Source organism: Pholis gunnellus (assembly GCF_910591455.1).
Source record: "Pholis gunnellus genome assembly, chromosome: 1".
NCBI classification, from domain to species: domain Eukaryota; kingdom Metazoa; phylum Chordata; class Actinopteri; order Perciformes; family Pholidae; genus Pholis; species Pholis gunnellus.
The window spans coordinates 3708699-3730989 of record NC_136528.1 but is presented as its reverse complement, the minus strand read 5'-3'; the positions used below and the strand labels follow the sequence as shown (position 1 = coordinate 3730989).

At 43.4% G+C, this 22291-nt stretch overlaps 1 protein-coding gene across 1 annotated transcript; it reads left to right on the top strand.

The window, feature by feature from the left end:
• The first annotated feature begins 257 nt into the window (after window positions 1-257).
• Window positions 258-22076, top strand: abhd17c (abhydrolase domain containing 17C, depalmitoylase). Its single transcript, XM_079160199.1, has 3 exons — window positions 258-989; window positions 12075-12254; window positions 19502-22076. The coding sequence occupies exons 1-3, from the start codon at window positions 505-507 to the stop codon at window positions 19719-19721; spliced, it is 885 nt and encodes a 294-aa protein (XP_079016325.1). The 5' UTR covers window positions 258-504; the 3' UTR covers window positions 19722-22076.
• Window positions 22077-22291: the final 215 nt, after the last annotated feature.

Below are 22291 nucleotides of genomic sequence, written 5' to 3'. Positions count from 1 at the left end.
AAAGTCCCAAATACAATCAAGTAATCTGAAATAAAAAAATTACTAAAATAAATTGACATAAAAAAACGTAGTAACAAAATAAAAGCCAAACAGGATATCCGGTTGTACCGGAAGACCGGCTTGTCTCCATTCTAGAGAAATGGCCGTTCTCATTCTTACAATACATTAGCAACACATCTTGACGTATAGCAAGTAATGTGTTTCGAGGGCGGAATTGTTCTGTCGTGAATCATCGCTGCACTATTTTGTGCTGTAGAATAATATGAATTGGAATGTTGCGTTTTTGTTGCGCTCTAATCTTTATGAAGTCTAAGTTTTGTTGTTAGCTAGCTAACTACCTGTCCGCTAGTGCGTTAGCTGCCCAGCCGAGAGACCGAGCCATCGGTCATCCAACACTGTCCGATAAAGTCTGTTAATGTGGAAAGAATAGGACCTCATACCTGAAGAAGACTGTTCTTTTGATTCAATAGACGGGAATCATTGGGGTAACCCCGCGCCTGTCACATGCCCGAACAAGGCCCCAGGATGAATGGCTTTTCTCTTGGTGAGCTGTGCTGGCTGTTCTGTTGTCCGCCCTGCCCCAGCCGCATCGCGGCCAAGCTAGCTTTCCTACCGCCGGAGCCCACGTACTCGATGAACACCGATGCTAATGGGGTTGCTAGCTTACATTTAACCGAACGAGCAGACTGGCAGTACTCTCAACGAGAGCTCGATGCAGTGGAAGTGTTCAGCACCAGGAGCAGCCGGGGTAACCGGGTCGGGTGTATGTTTGTGCGCTGCGCCCCGAACAGTCGGTACACGCTGCTGTTCTCCCACGGTAACGCTGTGGACCTGGGGCAGATGTGCAGTTTTTACATCGGCCTCGGCTCCAGGATCAACTGCAACGTGTTCTCCTACGATTACTCGGGCTACGGAGTCAGCACTGGCAAGCCTTCTGAGAAGAACCTGTACGCGGACATCGAGGCGGCCTGGCAGGTCCTGAGGAACAAGTGAGTATGAGCCATGACAGTATTTGGGATAAGCACATGTGCTCAATTGTTTGATGTTCATGTAGTCAGCTAGTCCCAAATACATGATCATATTGAGGAAGCTAAAGGTTTTTCATTCTAACCAATTATGTGGCAGAGCCTAACAACTCAATGTACAACCACGACATGGGCGCTGTGCAAGCTGTGACATACATGAACTTGAATGGTAATGTGAACAAATAGTTTAAAGTCATAAACTATACAGTACTGTCAAAACCCCATTTAGTAACCTAAAAACCGGACTCGACCAAAACACTACGAGTAGAACCAACAATTGCGGCTTCACAATTTGAGGTCTCCATCTTTTTAAGTCCAACTTTCAAGACGGAATACATCATTTGAGTAAACAGTGTAAACCACATCGTCCACTGAGTTGTCTGGGTGGGAATGTTTCATGACTCTATTCAGAATCAATACTTGATTCTGAATCTACCTCAGAATAGAACAGGGGGCTCCAGTAAGCTTGCTTGATGAAGGTCACTGTTTGACCAAACAGAAAAAACACAATGTCAAGTGTGTGAGTGTGCAGCTTTTTACATTTAAACAGTTGACGGGGTATAGCATGTTAGTCTTATCTCTGTGTGTTGGTGTGTTCTGTGCTCCTCTGTCTGCTGCTGCTACACTAGTACTGACTCTTCGTTTATAGGGGAGTCTCCTCTACAGGTGCAGTGTGTGTTTGACAGCTTTAGGTCAAGTGAAGCTGCAGTTAGCATCCAGCTTCCATCAAGCTTTTCTAATGAGATAGTTCACATAAAAATGTCTCCTCCTACCACGGTCTGCAAGCTGAAGCGGGAATGGTTGACACCGGCTTTGTGTTTCCCCGTTACATATTAACTTTTGAAGTTTAGTTCCGCGTTGCTGTTAGGCATGAGTATCGTTAGGATTATATTGATACTAGTAGTATCGGTTCGGTTCCTTAACGTTACTCTTATCTGTTGTATTTGATTATTTTGTGAGAAAAAAGACAATTTATTTTTAAAAAATGGATCATTGCTTTATTATTCATTTGTAAACAAATAGTCTTTCTTGAACGGCAACAGCAGAAATGTTTAAATAACTCGTTGACTCTACTGTTTCAATGGCAACAACAAATGTAACTTTGAGAACATTCCTACAGAAGTGTATTTGGAGGTGAGAGCCTTGGTTGTCTCCCTACAGTAGAGCAACGATTGTTGTCTGGAGTGGTAGTGGGACTAGCAGCTTCACAATAACTTGGAACACTAACTGATAACATGCAGTATATCGGTCATGGCTGCAGCCTCGGCCTGACAATCTGCAAGAAGTTCCCAAATCCTTAAAATCCAGTGGCAATTAGCTTAGCGATTAGCTTTCATTGATTAGCCTGTGCTTATGATACCACTCTGTATGGCATCACTAGCGTTACCTGCAGTGGACGAGGATGGACGGCTGCTCCACAAACAGTAGAAAATGGAGCATTTCTGCTCGTTGGTCACATGTTGTGATAAACTGCTGTTTCCTCCCTCACTTCTGAGGGTTTTATTGTGTTTGTGACAACGAGAGTTCTCAGCATCTACTGGAGTCAACTGTAGCCACACTGGATCTTTTTATTCTCTCGCCGTGTGTGTGTGTGTGTGTGTGTGTGTGTGTGTGTGTGTGTGTGTGTGTGTGTGTGTGTGTGTGTGTGTGTGTGTGTGTGTGTGTGTGTGTGTGTGTGTGTGTGTGTGTGTGTGTGTGTGTGTGTGTGTGTGTGTGTGTGTGCGCGCCAGTGCCAGAGTAAACCACGACTCCGCCCCTCGTGCAACGATGGGAACAGAGAGAGGTTTGCAACGCCGCTTTTCTCCACAGAGATCTCACTTCATAACTTCTAAAGTACTGATCGCAGAACTGTGAACTCCGGACCTTATCGATACTCCGGGTATTTACTACTGACTTATCGGTTCTGTTTAGAACCGGGTATTGGGGGGAATCCCTAGTTGCTGTGTGTGTGTGTGTGAGAGTGAGTGAGTGAGTGCTTTTGTTAGTTCAGGAATTTGTCACGCTGCATCGCTTCCGTTGGTCCTCTGAGGGATGAGGTACAAGATACCCACAAGTACTTTACCGTTGTCTGCTAAGCTTACTGTTTTCATTAGGTAATTAAATTCAAACGGTGCCCAAATGCATGCCTGATTCTGAACATCAATAACAAGACTACTCTTGTGTGAGTGTGTGTGTGTGTGTGTGTGTGTGCGCTCTATTCTGTCCAGGTGCTGCACATGTGCTCTCTTCTTCATATTCTTGAGAATATTTGATATACTTAAAATGATTTACTTATTTCTATCCTTGTGCGGCTGTAACGTCTTGGGATCAATAATGATTTATTTTATCTTCGCTTTTGTTTAGTCAACACAACATCATAAACAACGTTCAACATGAATATTGACATTTGTGATTCACTTCAGAATCGGAGGGTCATGTTTTTCCACCACCCACCTTTGGGTGTCTGTTCTGGAGCTTTTGTGGCAGTCACGTGATCTTCCCCATCAGAGGTAGTTTAGATCTTCAAACCTACGCTATTCGCTGCACTAAAGGACTTCTCGTCTAAATTGGCTGAAATGAGAAGTTATTCTTGACATTGGCGAAGGCTTGTCTAAATGCAAACACCTAATAAACTATCAGTTGAAATGACTTGCACAGAGTGGTTCGTTAATGCATGAGCCTACTTTACCAGAACACTGCTCACTTCTCCACCCAGCTGCTGTCTATTAGGTGGCCATGACAACGGAAGGTCTTCATTGACTTCTGGCCACAGGAACTTTCCAGGAACCTTTTTTAAGGAACTTGTGAACTTAACCTGCACTCTTTGACCACATGAACTGTGGGATACTATGTGTGAGACCATAAACGCCTCCAGTTGTATGCCAAAGTGTCTGCCTCTCCAGTCAACGTTTGCGTTACACTCACTTAACTACTAACCGTATCTTTTTTGTTTTGTACTATTTTAGAGTGGAAAAGAGCAAAAGAGCACCATGCTGAAGGACACCAAGACATTTGAGCTGTCAGAACTTTGACCAAGGTCTCAGAACTTCCATTATCCTGTAAGGGCTGTGGCTTGTTCACAATCCCTGTTAGGAAAGGCCAAGTGATGCAAATGTCAAAGCTTTATACTCTGACTCCTGAAACCTTGTTCCAACAATCAGCAGCCACGGGCTACCCTAAGCAGCTGCTTGGAGCACTCTGAAAACTACATTTTTGGGGGGATTTTGGAAGGAGAACACAGCGGATTCTTCAAGTTTTAGTTGAGTTGAGTTTAAAAGTGTTGCCATATCTGCTGCTACATCCATCACCGTGAGTTCAAAGCATGCCAGAGAGAGTCAGGCCCAGAATGTATCGAAGGTGCTGAGTCATAATTCTCACGGTACCCATGTTACCTGAAGGCAACGTCTTCTTTGTTATGCTGTCACTCATGGGGGGGGCCAGATCACTTTACTTGAGTATGAAAGTAAAAAAGTACGATCGAACAGTGAAGAAAAGATCTGAATATGAAAATATACAATCTGCGACTGAAAAATGTAAGACACAACAGACCAAGGCAAATGCTCAAAATTAAGTCAATCTGCAATTGCTTTGTTGGAATTTAATAAGCTAATAATTAGCAAGTTATTCTTGTCCATGTCTGCTCGTCTCAGACAGGTATGAGCTGGGCACATTGCCTGCTGGGTTCTATAACTTTAATACGTTTATTGAAAGCTTCTCTCTACAGATTTGATGGAGAGCCTACGGTATTGTTGTCCTATTGTTTCACCGTGCGATCATATTATGTGGATCATAGGCCGATCATTACTTCATATAAAATAAAGTCGACCCGTAGGTTGTATTGTGAGCATGCCTCAGATTAATGTCCCGTCTGACAGATGGTCTAAAGGCTACTGAAAGGAAACCAACAGAATCTCTTGCTGCCAAGCATTAAATTCACACTTCATTGTTCCTGACCCTCTGAGCAACCTGCCCAAGCATCAATCGGTGTTCATCATTAGGCTCTCCTTAGGGGAGCTTTGTTTATTCAATAACTTTCTCATTATATTTTGTGGGAAATCATTAAGATTGCCCTTAAACAGCAATTTCATTTTATAGTGGCAGTCCTTTGACTTAGCCTTTAGGGCTCTGCTCAATTGATGCTAGAAAACTTTGAAGATAAAGATTTGTTTGCACAATGATTAGTTGGCTTGACATTTTGATAATTGTTTAATGAGTTTATTTTACTTGTTGTTCTTGTTTGAAATTACATCTCCCCAAATCAGGTTTTAAAGAATCCCTTCCTGTTGTTGTGCCCTCTAACAGATGTAACCGTCACAGCTTAAGACAATCAATGGGTTGGAATGAAATGTGGGTGTTAGGGTTGCAATTGCAAATTAAGGGAGCTTGTCTTAAAAGAAGAAAGTGGAGTAATCTGTTACCCTATCACCATTTTGGTAAATATAGAGTATGGCATGGTTATATATTCCAATATACCAGTGGCGGGCCGTCAGGGCCAGCAAAGCCTTCTCTGCTGGCCTAGACAGAATCACAAAGTTATAGCTATTTTATAATTCAATCATTTTTTATGATCATGTATTATCATTTTTTTCCCCATTATCTTATTTTCTCATTGCACAGCTACTGTCTTCCTCAGTTGCTCTGCTTCAGTGCAGCTTGTTTTAAGTAGAGCTTTTATCCAATCAGATTTCACCTCTGTGTCTCTAGGTAGAAGAGAGGCCCGAGGCCTGCAGACTCACCAGTGAATCCATGTGCAGTTTAAGTGAATGGGGACGATATTGTTGATTGTCATAGTGTTCAACCAATCAGATCTTTAGTTTGACATGTTGGGCGTATTCTTTGACGTGTAAGAGCTGCTAGCTGGCCTAGCTGTACGTGATTGGTCAGTGTGCTAGCGTGACATGTTGGGCGGTGACAATCCCAACATCTGCTGCCTCTCTGGAGCGGACATTTTCAGCCTCAAACGCATTAAAACGTGTTCAAGAAATACAACTGGGGAGGCTCGACTGTCTTCACTGGTGTCCATGAATCCAGAAGGACTTCTTACTGGAACTAAAACGCACGGATGTACTGAACAACCGTGAGATTAAATGCTTTATTAACAAAGAAAGGAGGATGGACTTTGTCTTTAAATAGTGAACAGCAGCTTTGGTTAACTGCTTTTGTTTGTACATCTGCAGTAGCTTTAATATGCTTGTTTATATATTATTATTTGTACAACTTGTTTTTATGAAGATGGATTTTTGTTTGGTTTTATATGTGATAGGAACTATTGTTACGTCCAATGTTGCGCTGGAGACACATTTGGTCGGTGCCAGTGTTGCCAACTTGGCGACTTTCCAAACCCTCATGGTGACTTTTTTTTGTCAAAAGCTACTAGCGACAAATCTAGCGACTTGTTCTGGTGTTGTTGGAGACTTTTCTGGTGTTTTGACTCTGACGTGAAAGCTCATTCGTTCTGCTCTGTGTGAACGAGCAGCGTGTGCTGCCGGGAGCCGCCCCAAAGCACTCACAGGCGATCAGTCTCACAGCAGCCTCACGCAGCAGTCCCAGCTGGTGTCAGAGAAGAGAGGAGACACACACTCGCCGTATTCATGTATCTGCACTCTGCAGTTAGTGTATTTATAGGTGTTTAGCTTCATTTTTACATGAAACAAATAATAACCGTAGCTGTGGCGTCATAATGAGGTGTTTCAGCTGCAGGACAGCAGTAAAGGCCCAGGTATCAAATGCACGGCCCGCCACTGCAATATACCAATTCATCTGTGCATGACGTTCTTTCATTAGTGCTCCCCAAGCCTCATCACATCAGTGTGAATGTGGACTTGAAAAGGAGAAGCTCAGAATAGAGCATGGACTTGTCTTTCCTCATTCGGTGTGATGTTGCTCGTGTTGGCAGGCAGTGTGACCTGCTTTAAAGATGTGGGATTTCACAAAGATTCCCTCCGCATAATGCGTACTTGGAAAATGAGTCCGAGTGTGCATTACGTGGACAAAGAAAATATCGTCCATAACTTTGCTGTTTTCAGGTACCACATTAGATACTTCTTCATCCCGTGGATCAAGTGACCCTCACTAGGTGCAAGCGGTGCCGTTTAAGTGTCAGTCAAAATGTAATGTATGTAAAAATAGTTTCTAATGATCATTTGCATATCCCATAAATCTATATATTATTGAGTTTCCTGTATCTTAAACATAGAACACATGTTGGTGAGATGGGGCTTGACAGTGGGTCTATCATCTCATTAAGAAGATGGGCTAGAACTATCAAACAAGATTTGATGTAATTATAGTAAAAATAATGTAAGTGTTTCATGTATATTAATGTTTCTCACTGCTGGATACCTTGTTCACAGCTTCATGTCGTCTTCCATGAGTGGTACAAGCAGCAGCGTCTGAGAAAGCCGTCCCTTAGAGCACCTCTGCTGCTGCTGTTTGCTTCTTTCTGAAGTAACGATGAAGCTTTGTTTATCATTGTTTTTTAAACTGAGTAGTTTCAAATCATTTAACTGGGCTTCACGTCTGAGGGTGCGGTTGTTGTTTTCATCCTTTTATAGTGTCTCCGCCGCACCACAAACGCCTGTTTACTCGCGTTCATCAGTTCATTGTACTGCTGGTTCTGTCTTCTCACCTGAAGCTTTTTAAAGTTCAATGAGGTAGCATGATCCAGGCTGCATAACGCCGCTGCGTACGTGTGCTGAATGAATCATCACCTAAAGGAACTCTTTATTTCCTCTTGTTAAAGGACCCGCCGGCTCATTCCAGGGTGTTGTGTGTTTTCTGTTTTTGAAGCCGGATTGGTTTTGTGAGATTTTAAGCCCGTACGGAGATAGGGCTCAAAGAACGGAAATTATTTTCAGGGGACTGAAAGATTTCAGTGTGTTCTGGCTGAGGGGATTGTGATCCGTTGCCTTGGTCACATGCCACCTCTGTTTGAAAGCTCTTCCTATGCATGCACCTCCTCATTTACCCTCACGCTGTGTGTAAGCTGCATTCTGAACTAGAGAGAACCTCATGCTACTACTTGGAGACTGTTCTCTCTTGGCTTTGACTTAAAGGTTTTAGTGGCAGTCGTAATGTTTCCATGGAATTTCTACAAAGTATGTTTTGAACAGGCTGTTTTCGACTGGCCTGAGTTTGCATATGGAAACATTGCTCTATCTCTCTCGCTCCATCTCTTTTCTTTGGAAGGAGCTTTCCAGCCGTACTCTCCAGTGTTTGGAGTGTTTTCACTAAACCCAGCGGTCTGTTTCCCTTCATTCCAAACGATGCCACTCCTTCAACAGGAAGTCTTAAGTTTTTACGCATTAATAATCTCAGAGAAAGAAGCCATGATATCTTCTGATCTATTTAACCATTTCAAATGGCACCACGAGGTGCACCTTTGTCCTCTGTCCCTGTTCTTTTACCAACTTGACTTTGTCATTGTTATAACGAGTGGTTATTTTGCATTGATTAACAATCTTGACATTATTAGTTTAAATAATGTTTTCTAAGCTGCTTAGCGCTCGTGTTAGGAAGTTAAACAGCTCATAATTCATCTAATATTTATTTATGTTGCTGTGAAAACATCTCCACAACTGGATTTATTCAAGTTCATCACCAACACTACATTCTACACTTCATAAAGTTATACTTGACCTTGGCCCGGTACACATTATTTTACTGACTGAGCTCGAACACATCGTCGTGTAACTCTGTGCAAATACTTACAAAAATCTGTTGTGCTTATGGTCTGCAAGTTTTGAATTAGAACAGGTCCTTACATTTTGAATATTAACTATGTACAAACGACTGTACATTTTAAATGAAGAGTGACAGCCCTAACATTTTTATGTTATATTATTCATCCAGCAAACGGTCCTTGTGTCACAAAACAAACTAAATGCACTTGTGAGATCTGCTCGTCAGCTGCTTTTAGAGGCAGAGTCCCGGCCCTCCAGCTGTTTCCCATGGGACCTTATTTCGGGAAAAAAACGAGCGCTTTCATCTCGCACAATGTCTGTCACCAGAGTTGGAGCTAATTCCTACAAAGTGTCACTCACACACACACAGACTCTCTCCCGAACAACCTGACGGAGTACTCCAGGCTGACAACATGGCAGCTAAACTAATTGTTGCCAGGAATTGGGGAAAGCGACTGCACGTGTCCACGACAATGCACGCAACATCTTGGGTGGCAGAAGTAGACCGCGTTGTCTTCCAGTCAGAAGATCGGCGGTTTGATCCACAGTACATGTCGACGTGTCCTTGGGAAAGACACTTAACCCCAAATTGCTCCTGAAAGCTTTGCCTTCGGTGTGAATGGGTTTGTCAGTCCTGATGGGCAGGTGGTGCCTTGTTTGATTGCCCGGCCATCAGTGTATGAATGGGTGTGAATGACGGCGTGTAGTGTTAAAGTGCTTTGAGTGGTAGAGTGCTTTGAGTGGCTGTACAAGTCCATTTACCAGGTACTATTATCGTGGCTTCTAACTCTCCCAGGCAGCGTTCTGCCGGTCTCCACAGGTCGCGGTAAATGATGGAAAGATGGACTTATCCTGTTTTGCTTGGGTTATCGTTGCAGCATGTAAATTAGCGGCTCTAATATCCACTAAACGTGTGGGTGTTGGCTGCTGTGTGAACGGGCATGAATGTTCCTTCTGAAGATTACATTTTTATGCAAACACCTTTCATCTAATATTGATGAATAAAGATTGTTAGACCCAATGAGGACTACAATATATATAAATATAAAATACCACTTTAGCTTGAGCTGTGGCTGCAAAATATTTCTCAGCATTAACCCTTTGTTCAGCAGTGACCATGTCTGTGGCTTCAGTCACAGCCTCCGTGGTCTCGCTGTGCCGATGAGAGCTAGCTATGGTAGGGAGCGTATCCGGCTCCTGTTGTGATGTGTGGTTGGGTGACGGGGATGTTCCTGGCTTTCATAGCTTCATCTTACTGAAATGTTTGATGATGTTGCCTGTGTTTGAAATGTACTTGTTTTAAACTTCCATCATCTTTTCATCCCAACAAAAAGTTCCACGCTGCTGATGATGCGAACCTTTACAAACACTGATTTTGTCTGAACTGGGCTTAGAACGGGCTCCTGTTTTTACTGAGTTTCTTCATTTGTGTGTTTCTTTCTGTGCAGTTTGGCATCGGTAGGTTTACTTCCCCCCCACAGCATAACATAGATCCAACTAATCTATGATCAAATTAGTTTCAAACTATTTTTATGTTTGATTTTAATTGGCTAGTTGTTGCAGCCTGATCTGTAAAGTCTTTACCCTTCTCATTACCAGAACAATTGACACACAGAGTCATGATGCCCAGTTATGGCCAGAATCAGCCTCTAGTTTTTGTACTTCCGTCTGTGTGCTGTATCAAAGTCCAGCGTTTAGTGAGTCAGCTGGCCAGCGGGTGCTTTTGTGTATCCATGTGTGCGGTCATAATCTTCTGGCAAGACGGCTGCTCAGTTCAGTTGCTGCTTATCAGAGGCTGGATTTGTCTAGGCCAACAGAAGATTAGTCACACCCAAGCTGTTATCTGAAGAGCTCTTATGATGGCATCACTTCATAGCACACGTACAACCCGGCACCTCTTGTCTTTTCAGCGACCGGTCTAATCCTTCTGTGTGAGTGTTGATGCAGAGGGGCTGCTGAACGTTTCTGCTCGGCCAGCACCGTCAGGACAAGGGAGGGTTTGTTTAATGCTTCCTCCCCAGATTGGAAGTTCTGGCAGGAAAACATGCCATCCCGGTCCTCCCCATCCCGGTCCTCCCCATCCCGGTCCTCCCCTCCTGCCCTGACGGGCCTGTTTTCTGTCAGCCCTGCCTTTTGACCCTGCTGTACTTAAGAACAGCAGTCATGCCACTGGCCAGGTCTCGTATCAGACGGTTCTCTGCCATGAACCTCCCAGTGCATACCTTGACACCAGGCATCCCCGGTCTCTGCAATGTTTTTTGTAGCGCGCCCAGATGTAGGCTAGTGATCGTCCTTGGTTTAGTTTCTGAATGTCTCTGCTGAACCACTCTGTCACGTCACCTGACAGAGCATTCAACACACACTGCACCCACCAATCTTCTATTTCATTTTTGAATAGTGTATTTTTATGAAGGGGAAAAAAACAGTAAATGACTATAACAAAGTAAAAGAAGAACATTTACAATGTTGAATGGTTTACTGACTTCAGAGCAGTTTAAATGGTTTTTGGGATGGTGGCAAAAAATAAATAGTCTGGAGCCGAGTAGACCAGCTGCTATCAAAACAACAAAGGGATCTGTATCTGCCAATATGGATCATCAATGATCAATGATTAGTACCGGCAGCAAAACAACGTGATCGGGGATCTAAGTTAGATTTGCTCCCTGTTTTCTTTTGTGCTGATCTGCAGAGGTGGAGTTCTAAACAGACGTGAAGGGAGTGTTTTTATTTCCTTTCTTTTGTTTTATCTGTCGTTATACGACTAAAACTTTTGAAAATGAGACCTCAGTCTCATTGGATTTTGTCTAAATAAAGGTTAATAATAATATTGATTGCAAAAAAAAAGCCAGCTGTTCAACTAGAACACTGATTAATAACTGAATAATAAATTAGTTTTTTGCTTAAAGTAAATGTCTTATCACTTAATCTTCTTCTCCGAGTACACCAGAATGATACATTTTCAGCTCACATTTAAAATACAAGTATCCCGGAGAGCATGCCCTCGCCCCCCCGGCAGGGTTATGGGTTTGCAGGTTTGATTTATAAATGTAACCAAAATCCACATATAAAAAACTATATTCACAAATATTTCTGATGCACTCACAACTCTCATATTGTTTTGTATTTTTCATTGAAAACATAATCAAGATGTTGTAACATTCATATACAAACTGCTGAACCTGCATTTACAGTCTGCTTGTCGTTTTTAATATGGTATCATGACCAGCATCAGCTGGTGCATCTCTACTGAAGACTTCACATGAACATAGACCGCGCTGCCTCTTTGTTTCACTGGCTTTTGAGTTGCTTCTACAGTCTGGTGTAGTCTTCTATGTAAAGCCACCCTGGCTGAATATGGTGTGTGTGTGTGTGTGTGTGTGTTGTACAGGTATGGAGTAACACCTGAGAACATCATCCTGTACGGTCAGAGTATCGGCACCGTGCCCACCATCGACCTGGCTGCTCGCTATGAATGTGCTGCTGTCATCCTCCACTCGCCGCTCATGTCGGGGCTCCGGGTGGCCTTCCCAGACACTCGGAAGACTTACTGCTTCGATGCCTTCCCCAGGTGAGTCTCACCATAGCAACGGTTACCTGGGAAACTAGCAGCCATGTTTATAAAATCCAGACTGGTGCTACTTTGCAATGTCGGTATGCAGTCTTCCTGTCTAGCAATGTTAGTTTTGGCACCTGATTTTAGATTTAGCTTTGTTCTGATGATTTATTTTCAATCAAAGTTGAGTCATTTGATTTCCATTCATTTAGTCTGGTTTCCGTCATGCATTTTAGATTTTTTCTGCTGGCTAAACATTTCGAGGCTACAGCCGTCAGCGTCTGTTTTGTAGAGTTACCATAGCTACAGGAGTCGTGATACTGAAGCAGCAGAAGTGCTGCGTCATCAGATGTTTCTCTTTCCCCCGATGTGCTTGTTGTCTCTGACTAATCAGTGATAACAGAAAGAGACTTTTGTGATCTGTTAAGTTAAATAACTGTACTTTATTCAAACAGGGGTGTCTGAAAAAGGCACCAACTTGAACTTATGGATTTTACAGCCACACACTACAAAGTAATGGCTTTAATACACAGAGGTTTCCGTGGAACTGCTGTTCAATTAAATCCATCTCTCTCTCTGCAGGCAGCGTGCCGTGTCTGCATATTCAGTGTTTTCAAAGTAGAATATTGGCACGGATTGATCATTTTAATCAGTTACATTAGTAAAACCATTTCTAAAATTAATTATGTTTAAAAAATGGATGTTCAACAATCTAATTTAGCACGTTTTGTCAATGTCACCTATTTTCAGAGAAAATGCAGCAATTACCACACATCTGTATGGTTCTTACAGTGTGTTGGGAAGGTTTTAACAGAAATATTCGGGTTGCTTCAGCAAGCCAGTGAACCCAGAGCATCAGATTACAGTCGATGAATTTGGCCTCATCAGGGCTCAACACGCTGAAAAGTGGCTGCATCAGCTTTTGTTGCCAAAATGAAAAAGAAGTTTTAAGTCAGTCTGATAATGAAAATCTTGTGAATGTTGTTAGCAGCCCGCTCGTGTTGCTTCGAGCGGCCGTGCCGGTCCTGGAGGCTGTACTGCTCTGAACTAGTGAACCTGATGTGTCTCGTATTGAGTTGTTTTCCATCCAGCTCAAAGATGCTGGGACACTTCTTGTTTTTCTCATTCAGGTTCATCTGGTTCTTTGTCACTTTTGTTTCTGATGTTGACCGTTTGGTCTAACTTGCCCACCTGAAGTGAGCCGGAGTCGTCGCTAACATTGGGGCTAACTCCCTTACATCAGCAGGTAGCAACGAGACAGAGGAGCCTCGTGTCTTGAGGAGTTGTAGCTTTTATTTACCCACAAATAAGCTTACCCACATTACACACACTGCACTGCTACGTTCACAGCTGTGATGTTACTGCGAACCCGATACTCAGCATCACACTTGCTAACATCACGCCAGGTTTACAATACACTGGCAGAAACCCTGACCTCCAATAACGTGCAGGCAAGATCCACTTTATCATAACCATTCAAACAGCAGTGTTTGTGCTAATGAGCCATAACTATCCCATAAACGGCTTCAATTGTAAAAGAGATAAGCCAACTCAAATATCACCGTGGTATTGCTGAAGCACAGAGAAGAGGTGCCGGACGGACATGTAGTTTTGTGTGTAACGTTGCTGCAGTTAATGACTCTCCGTGCACCAGAGCCCCTCAGAGCGCACAGCGGTGGTCTGCACCACCTTCAGCACAAATGGCTGTCTTATGGATTTTAGGAATTAATTATGGAAGTCCGGACCTCAGTGACCTCCATAAGCTGGCCAAATTGTGTAACTGGCTAACTGACCAACGGGTGAACTGGATTTGGTTTCCTGTTTTGCTCATACACTGCAGTTGGCACTAAATGATGGATTTAACCTGTTTTGTGCATCAGTTGTTGTTGCAGCTGAGCTGAGTTGTGCTTTTCGTGAACGAGGATGGGCTATCTGTCTGGGAAAAATGTGTGGAGCGTTGTCTGGTTCTGGCAGTAACAGCAATATTTAAATATCTCTTATGCAACAACTATATGGTTTGCTGTCCCTGTTTTTGTTTTTTTGTTCTAAAGTGGTTTCCCATGTTGGCAACCAAATGCCAAGAATTGGTTGCCAATGGAACGCCTGCATCAGCCATCACCAATGTGGCTATTGCAGCCCCGAGGCAAAGCTTCTCAGTGACACATGTGAAAGTATTAGGTCACTCCTATCACTGCTGAAAGTTTGGGAGAGCTCCAGAAGAAGCCTAACCTGTTACAAGTTGCCAGGAGATGTGGTTCAGGAAGAGACAACAGTGAGCCGATTTAAAGATTATTTTGGGGACTGACTTTGTGCAAGATACAGAAACCAATGTCCTTTAAAGCTTTGCATTCTTTGCAACAATGAAAATGAAGCTGTGTAACTATGATGAATCTGTCGGAACATCAACTCGGGCAGGAATTGATCAAACATGATATTGAGATCCATCTTCTTGATGTGCAGCATGTAACGGCTCGCCAAAAAGCTGCATAACTGAACTGCAATTTCATGTGGAACTACTCCATCCTTATCCAGCATACTTGGCATTCAATTTCTAAATCAACGCTGTGCTGGACAGCTTTTATAAACGTGTCTATTCATTCTTTTCACAGGCCTTAACACCAGGGATGTGACGAACAAACAACCCAAAAAGGCAAAAATACTCTCCTGACAATTTGTCGCATCAAAACTATTCATACCGGATGCAAATTTTGTAAATGTAGATTGTTACTCTTTCAACAAAAGGTTGGAATAGATTTATGCAGATAGTGGACCAACTACCAGGGTCCTGTTGACTCAGAACAGCATCTGGCACTCAGTCTGAGGTCAACTCTTGTTATTAGAATACAGTTACACAGTGAGTCTCTCTAGGGCAGGGGTCGGCAACCTTTACTGTCCAAAGAGCCATTTTGACCTTTTTCAATATAAAACTCTTATGAAGAGGAGAGTTAGCTGCAGCAGTTGAGGAATCGCTCTTTTTCACTCATCTCCATCGTGATACTTTTCAGCAAATGCTGTGTGTTTGTTCTGGAAGCGTCTTTCAACATTACATTGTTTGTTGTTTGCAAATTTGTCGTCACATATCAAGCAAACGGGTAAGCCAGCATCGTTGGCAGTGAAAGTAAATGAATTCGTCCACGCAGAATTAAACTCTATTTTCCTCCGTTACTTTTCTGTTTTTGATTTATCCATTGATAGTTTACTGAGGGGGGGGGGCTCTGCAGATCATGATCAGCCACCTGCAGGGAAAGGCGCCTGACAGCGACGTAATAGGATGAGACGCACATTTTAGTTGACAAACTATTAAAACATTTTTATTTTCAGTGACACAGTATCACCTCAAACTCCAAGACGAGAGGTGTTCCCTTTGAACGATTGTCCACTGTGCATAAAATAAATAAAAAATAGCCGTTATTTATTTCCATGTTATTTGTTGTCAAAGCATGAGGCCACGTCCACACGACTACGTTTCCATTTGTAAACGCATGTTCTGCCACGTTTACACTGAGCGGCCACACTACGCCGGAGTTTGAAAACTCCGGAGTTACGTCTTCATGTGGACGCTCGTAAACTCATACGTTTAGAAACGATGATGTAGACGCCCACGTTCGCTACTTGATTGGTTCTTAGCCGTCACGACGTGTCCTTCCCTGATTCGTCACACTCCTATCACGTGAGCCTTTCCCGGAAGATCACAAACAGCCTTGATTACCGACCAGGTTAATTTAACATGGACAACTGATTACAGGTGTTGATGACCTTGTTGTTTTTACTAGCAGCTGTTGTTCAGTTAAATTCTGATTATCACGGAGGAAGCAGCTGTTATTGTAGTGATTAGTGAGCGGGGTGTCCAGCGGTGTTATCAGACCTACGGAGCGGACGTCTGAAGTCACGGTTAGCGGCTTTGAGAACGACGGACACAAAACGGAGGACTTTCCTTTTCTTATTAATGCTTATTTTGTTCTGCACACCTATTGTGAAGTCCACACACATTAACTATAAAAGGAACAAAACATGAGTTGCTCTCCAGTAGGACAGAGACTTCAGCCTCCAGCAGCTACGAGTGAGAACAGAAACAACGAAACCGAGGAAACGAGTGAGAGACGTGTGTTGACCACTTTTATGGATCCATAATCTAGTAAAACTTTATGTGAAAGTATTAATATTAAAGTAAATTTTATGTGAGCGATAAAGACCCGTAGCGCTGAAACTAAGTCTTAAAAATAAAACTTCTAAAACTTTCCACTAAATGTGTCTGTTTGAGTTTATAGAGGAAGATCTTAAGTATCAAACATGACCTTTAATTATTAAAGACTACTTTATTACTCGTAGTCGTACTCTGAGAATTCTTTCTGCCAGAAAGGGTTCATTTCAACCCAAACCACAATCTGTAACTAAACCTAACCCAATAGTTGTGTTGCCTGAAGCCGAAGCTAGAGTTCTCTCGTGCTTTAAGTTGGGACTACGGAGCCTCACTATTGTTGTACACTACAGTGTACAGTTTGAATATGTCTATTTTGCACAACGTGATTGGTTAATGCCCTCATTTGCAGTGCAAAAGCTCAGAGAAATGGTGGCGTCGTAGTAACATGCCACCTCATGAGTCTGCTTTGTCTCCGTAGTGTGCAGTGTTGCATGGGGCGGAATATTAACTGAGTTCCAGGTAGTGTTGTAAGAATGGACGGCACAATAGGACACGACATCTCCAGCTGTGGTCTGAGTTGGGTCTAGCGGTCTGCTGTTGACTGGGCTGTGAGAGAATAATACCACTAATAAAATTACTAGTTATTATTCTTTATAACCCTCATCATTTATAACCCTCATCATTGATGATAAGCTAAAAAACAAACACCTCTGTGTGTAATGTGAAACCATTCAATCACAAACTACGTCGTCCAAAATGATCATACGGTTGAATCGACGTCTGTCTAAAACAAGCCTACGGTCACTGATGGATTCCCTCACTAGAGCTCATCTTTCCGTGTACTCTCTCTAGTGTCATTCACACTAGAGAGTACACGGAAAGGCCAAGGATGGTTAGTTTGAAGGAGAAACAAGTGTAACTGTGTAAGTTACCATCACCTGGATCTAAAGGGCAGAGCTGTGTGTCAGCCTTCTATCAAATATTGTCGGACATGACTGATTTGATTTAGGTTCAACTTGATATGAGTCTTTAGTCATATTTAGTAAAGCATTGGCTGAGTCTTGCAGGTTCTACGTTTTTCTTTTCTCTGAGAAACAGAACTCTTCCAGCAGCACCTGCATTCCATCAGATTCCACTGACGTAGGAACAAGATGAATTTGTGCTCGGTTCATGTTGAGATCTATGACCGGCACAAACACAGGTCTGTAGATAACGGCAAGTTTGAATTCTAGTCGCAGTATTGGTAGAAAAACTGCAATTGGATATTTTCCTCCAAATGATGCGGCTCTACCGAGGAACAAATGGTCTACTGCCACACCAACAATGGACATGGATGCTCAGAGAAATCTGTCCTCAGATACAGTTTCAACTAAAACGCTACCAGCGGGTTATTGGGTCTGGTCCTGGGTAAGGCCGGGGTCATCGGTCTCTTTTTTTCAGTTATTACCCTCAACTAGTGCTGGCGGTGCCACTTTCCCCCATTGCATGTTTTGCATTCTGCAGTTCTTTTATCAAGTTTTCTAATTGTGTGTCTTGAGTGGGGAGATAAAATATGTGGTGTTAAAGCTTCCCAGCTGGACGTCTGTAGAAAGCAGCAGGAGCCCACTGTCGGCATAAAGCAGCAGTTCTCCAATCAAGCGAGATGCTGAGGTTTGGCCCACTTTCAGTTTTCAGTATGTCACACACCAGTGCTGCAGTTGTTTTTCAAGGTTGACACAAATATCTTTGAATTAACACTTCTCACAAGTTCTACTTAGCTTTGTTATTGTATTTCTTTATTTTTGGCTGTGGATAAATACGCAGGGCTTCCTGTGCTCCAAGCCTGGGGAACAGGCATGCTCCGTATTCCTCCACTATGAGGCTCACGAGACGCACCAGGAACACATTCACGTTGATACGCCATGAAAGGAATACTTCACCCCTAAAATGACCATCTTACTCATCGTGTCGCCTTAAATTCTTGAAGAGATCTTTTGTTTTTCTCCATGTTTCCACGTTGACTAGAGACTCAAACAAAAGTCTTCATGAATTGAATTAAATGGGGCGACACAATATGAAAACATCTGTTTACAAAGTGACAACTCGTGTAGCATAATCTCTCAAGTGTCATTTATCCACTCGTACGCTCACTACTGCAAACACATTACGAGTTAACACACCTGAGGTGAGATGCATGCGTGAAACCGTGTGGCGGAAGTGTTTCAGAACAGTGCGTTGTGTAGTTTGTGTAACCGTGAGCATACAACAGGATAAATGAGACCTGAGTCACACTGAGTAGTGAGAGCTTCTGAACGGATTTCCAGATTCTTTGCTCACTGAGGAGGCATGCAAGTAAACATGTTTTCTTCAAGATTTCAAGGCTGCGAGTGATGGATGTGCAAATGGTCCTTTTAAGTATAGCTCAAAGAAAATACAAACCCGAATAGCATCTGCAAATCAAATGTTTGCCCGTCACAGGCATCATTTGCTCCCCGTGTAAGAGATTGCTCTGCATAGCTGGGAGCTCCCATTCATAGAAATACTGGGAGAACCATCTGGAATGAAATGAGCTCCCAGTGATTTCCCCGTGTTAATAACTAGCCTCGATGTTAACAACAGGGCTAATATGGCCTAGTTATGACCAAGGAGGATTAGTACGGATGACTCGGCAGGGCCTGTAGCTTTTAACAAGACACAGCTGATCATTTATGTATTCAATGCTGGTGTGTTTCCAGACACATTAACACATCCGTGTTATTATGTTGTCTTTGGAACCAGACGCAGTTTTCCACTTCTCGGCTTTTCTACACGTTTAGACCAAACCATTGGAATAGTGGATCTCCAACAAGGACAAACGTGACAATAAGAGGCCATCGTGTCACAGTAAATGACCCGGGAACCGCTTGAATGAAAGATGATTAAACAAACATTGGAACTTGTGTGTTGCCCGGAGCATCCTATGCACTTAGCTGGAGTACACAGTCAAGTGTTCGGACCACTTCACCGTAGCTTAGTTTCTAGACTCCTTCCTTCCACCCCCGAGTGTGACATTTGAAGATGGGGAATTCGTCAGCGCTTCATGATACCTGGTCTTCCATACTTACCCTCATCTCTCTCTCTCTGTCTCTTTTTCGCTGCATAGCATTGACAAGGTGTCCAAGGTGGCGTCCCCGGTGCTGGTGATCCACGGTACGGAAGACGAGGTCATCGACTTCTCCCACGGCCTGGCCATGTACGAGCGCTGCCCCCGTGCCGTCGAGCCGCTGTGGGTGGAGGGAGCCGGCCACAACGACATTGAACTGTACGCTCAGTACCTGGAGAGACTCAAGCAGTTCATCTCCTTTGAGCTTCCCACCTCCTGAGGGGAGCGCAGCACTCCGGGGTCCTGGGTTCATCTCAACACACCTCATCTCCCACCTTCTTCTCTTAGCATAGGGCAGGACTGGAGTCAGCTGATCACACTGCTCTCTCCCCTGACCGTGGAGCCATTTCAGGGTAGGAATGTGTAGTGGACTGGAAGAGGAGGGGGGGTTTTTACATTGTTGAGGTCCAGGCGAGAGTCGGTGGCCAGTACCGGCCAGGAGTGAAGCTTTGGCTCAACACATACTGTCCCAAAGGCTGGCCGGTGCTCCTACATGTGGACACACTGAGCCCCGGCCAAGGCAGTGTCTGCACTCCCTGCTCACTCTGACTTCACCCTGAACTCCAGCTCTCCTTCCCTTCCTCTACTCACTCCGTCTGTCTGAGCGTTTCCTCGTTCTTTCCCTCTTGTTCCTCCCAGCCTTGCTTTTCTTTTGACTGAGTCTTTTGCCGTGTTAAACTTGATTTTTTTTGTATTATTTTATACCAGGTGAAGAAGTATCAATTTTTGCACCTCGAAATACAATTGAAGTTTTTTACTTTTCTGTATTTTTAAGTTACCGTTCAGGGTTTACCAAACAATTGCACTTTGATTGTGCAGATATTTCCAGGTAATGATTTTGTCTGTTTGGAACATGTATATGTTGATTGTTGTTGTTGTTGTTTTGTCATCTGCATTCCATGTTTTTAATGCAGGTAGAACTTTTTTTCAGTTGGTGTGTTTTTAGAAGCTGTTAACCAGAGTGCACAGCTGCACATCGGGCCTTTTGTAGTTTGATCTGTGTAGTCCTGACGCATGCTTCTCTCTCTCATACAGGAAGACAATGATGCCAAGAAATCTAGCAATTTATACTATGCCTTGCTCATTGGCACACATACAAATCTGGGAGCACATTATTAGAGCCACTGGTAATTTGAGCAGTCAGCACTCGTGTCAATCCAATGATTCAACACCACCAAAGGCTGCAGTAGAGCCTGGAGTGTTGATGGAATCCATTGTGATCTGTGACGCTGAATAACAAACGATCTGTAGAGCTCCTCAGCAGGTCCAGTGACGTAATGGGCCCACGGTGCTGAGTGGAAACACCTCGACATTTCAGCACCTGGTGAAGCCATCGACGGAAACAGTAATATTGCTCCATAACCCACAGTCTAATTAGCGTGTTCATTGTGTGTATGCATCACAATTCTTACTTCTTCGTACCAGGTGCATACCGTTGCCATGTGATCCAGAAGCTTCCGTCAGTAGTAGAGAGAGAGAGCAGCAGGTATCTTGGGCTGTGCTTTAGGAAACTGGAGATCATGTCATTAGTGCTGGTTAACCTGCAGACGGACACCGCTGAACTGCAAAAGTCTTTCTGTGTCATGTCACACTACAAAATAAGCCTTATGTTCCTAAACATTTCACCCAGTCCTGTTGACGACGGCAGGTCTCGGTGGTCTTCAGGGGACTGAGAACCGCTGCTATTCATCAGATGCATCAAGTCAATCACTGTGAATGCCAGACCGGTTGGGAACTCTATAAAGTGCGCCTGACCGCTGTCCTCCCCTTTTTAGTCAGCCGTGTCCTCGGCACTACGTCTGAGCCCTGTGACTGCTCGCTGTTGTCCAAAGACATCCGAAAGAACCACGAACGGGGAAGTAAGCAACGCATGCTAATCACCTCATAGTTGTGAACATTTCAACTTGTATCAACGGTTTTGAATCATTTTGTTCTTTTAAACCCTTGCAAAGTAAAACATTCACATTGGAGTAAGACACAAAACCAGAACCGCTCCCGTTTTGAAGTGCGTGCTGAACGTCTCAGGAGGGAGGTCTGCATAGCGGTTAGTGACGATCAGACGATCCATCCGTGTGTTGCTGTGAAGTGGTCTGTCAGTTAAGTATTTAGTGTTTTCTGATTCTAGCTAATGTCGGGCCGAAGTTTTTGGATCCGGAGCCCCCGGTCATCTCTAGTATATTGCCTCTAGCTCCTCTTTTAAAGGAAATGAAGATCCTGCTTTAGTGCTGATTATTGTTTTGATACTGACATTTCTACGAGGTTTTTTCCAGTCTAAATGTTGATAGATTTACACTCTCTGAAGCTGGTTTGTACGATAATCCTCTGTTCTGGTATACTTCAATATCTTCTCTATACATATTAGCCCTCACACAGGGCGCTCTAGTCTCATTGCTTTAACACTGGAATCCCAATATGCAAATGAAAGGCAGATGAAGCCAGTAGAATCTGATTTTGGTATAATGTGTAAAACGGATAAAGTAAGCCTTAAACATGCCGTGAACTGATTGTCATACATGTGGTAGTTGCAAGAAGGCAGCAAAATGGATGTTTTAATGCTTATAATGGAATAAAGGATGCATGGAAATGTGTGTGTCCGACCTGATTGTTTCTGTTAGAAAGAGTTATTATTTTAGAGGGTGGCTTCACCTAAACTGATTAAATATTCTCTCCCTCTAGTGGACTGTGCTTGTATCGCGCTTTTCCTGTGTTCCACCCACTCAAACAACTGTAGGTTTCAGTGTCTCGCCCAAGGATACACCGACATGGACTAGCAGAGCCGGGGATCGAACC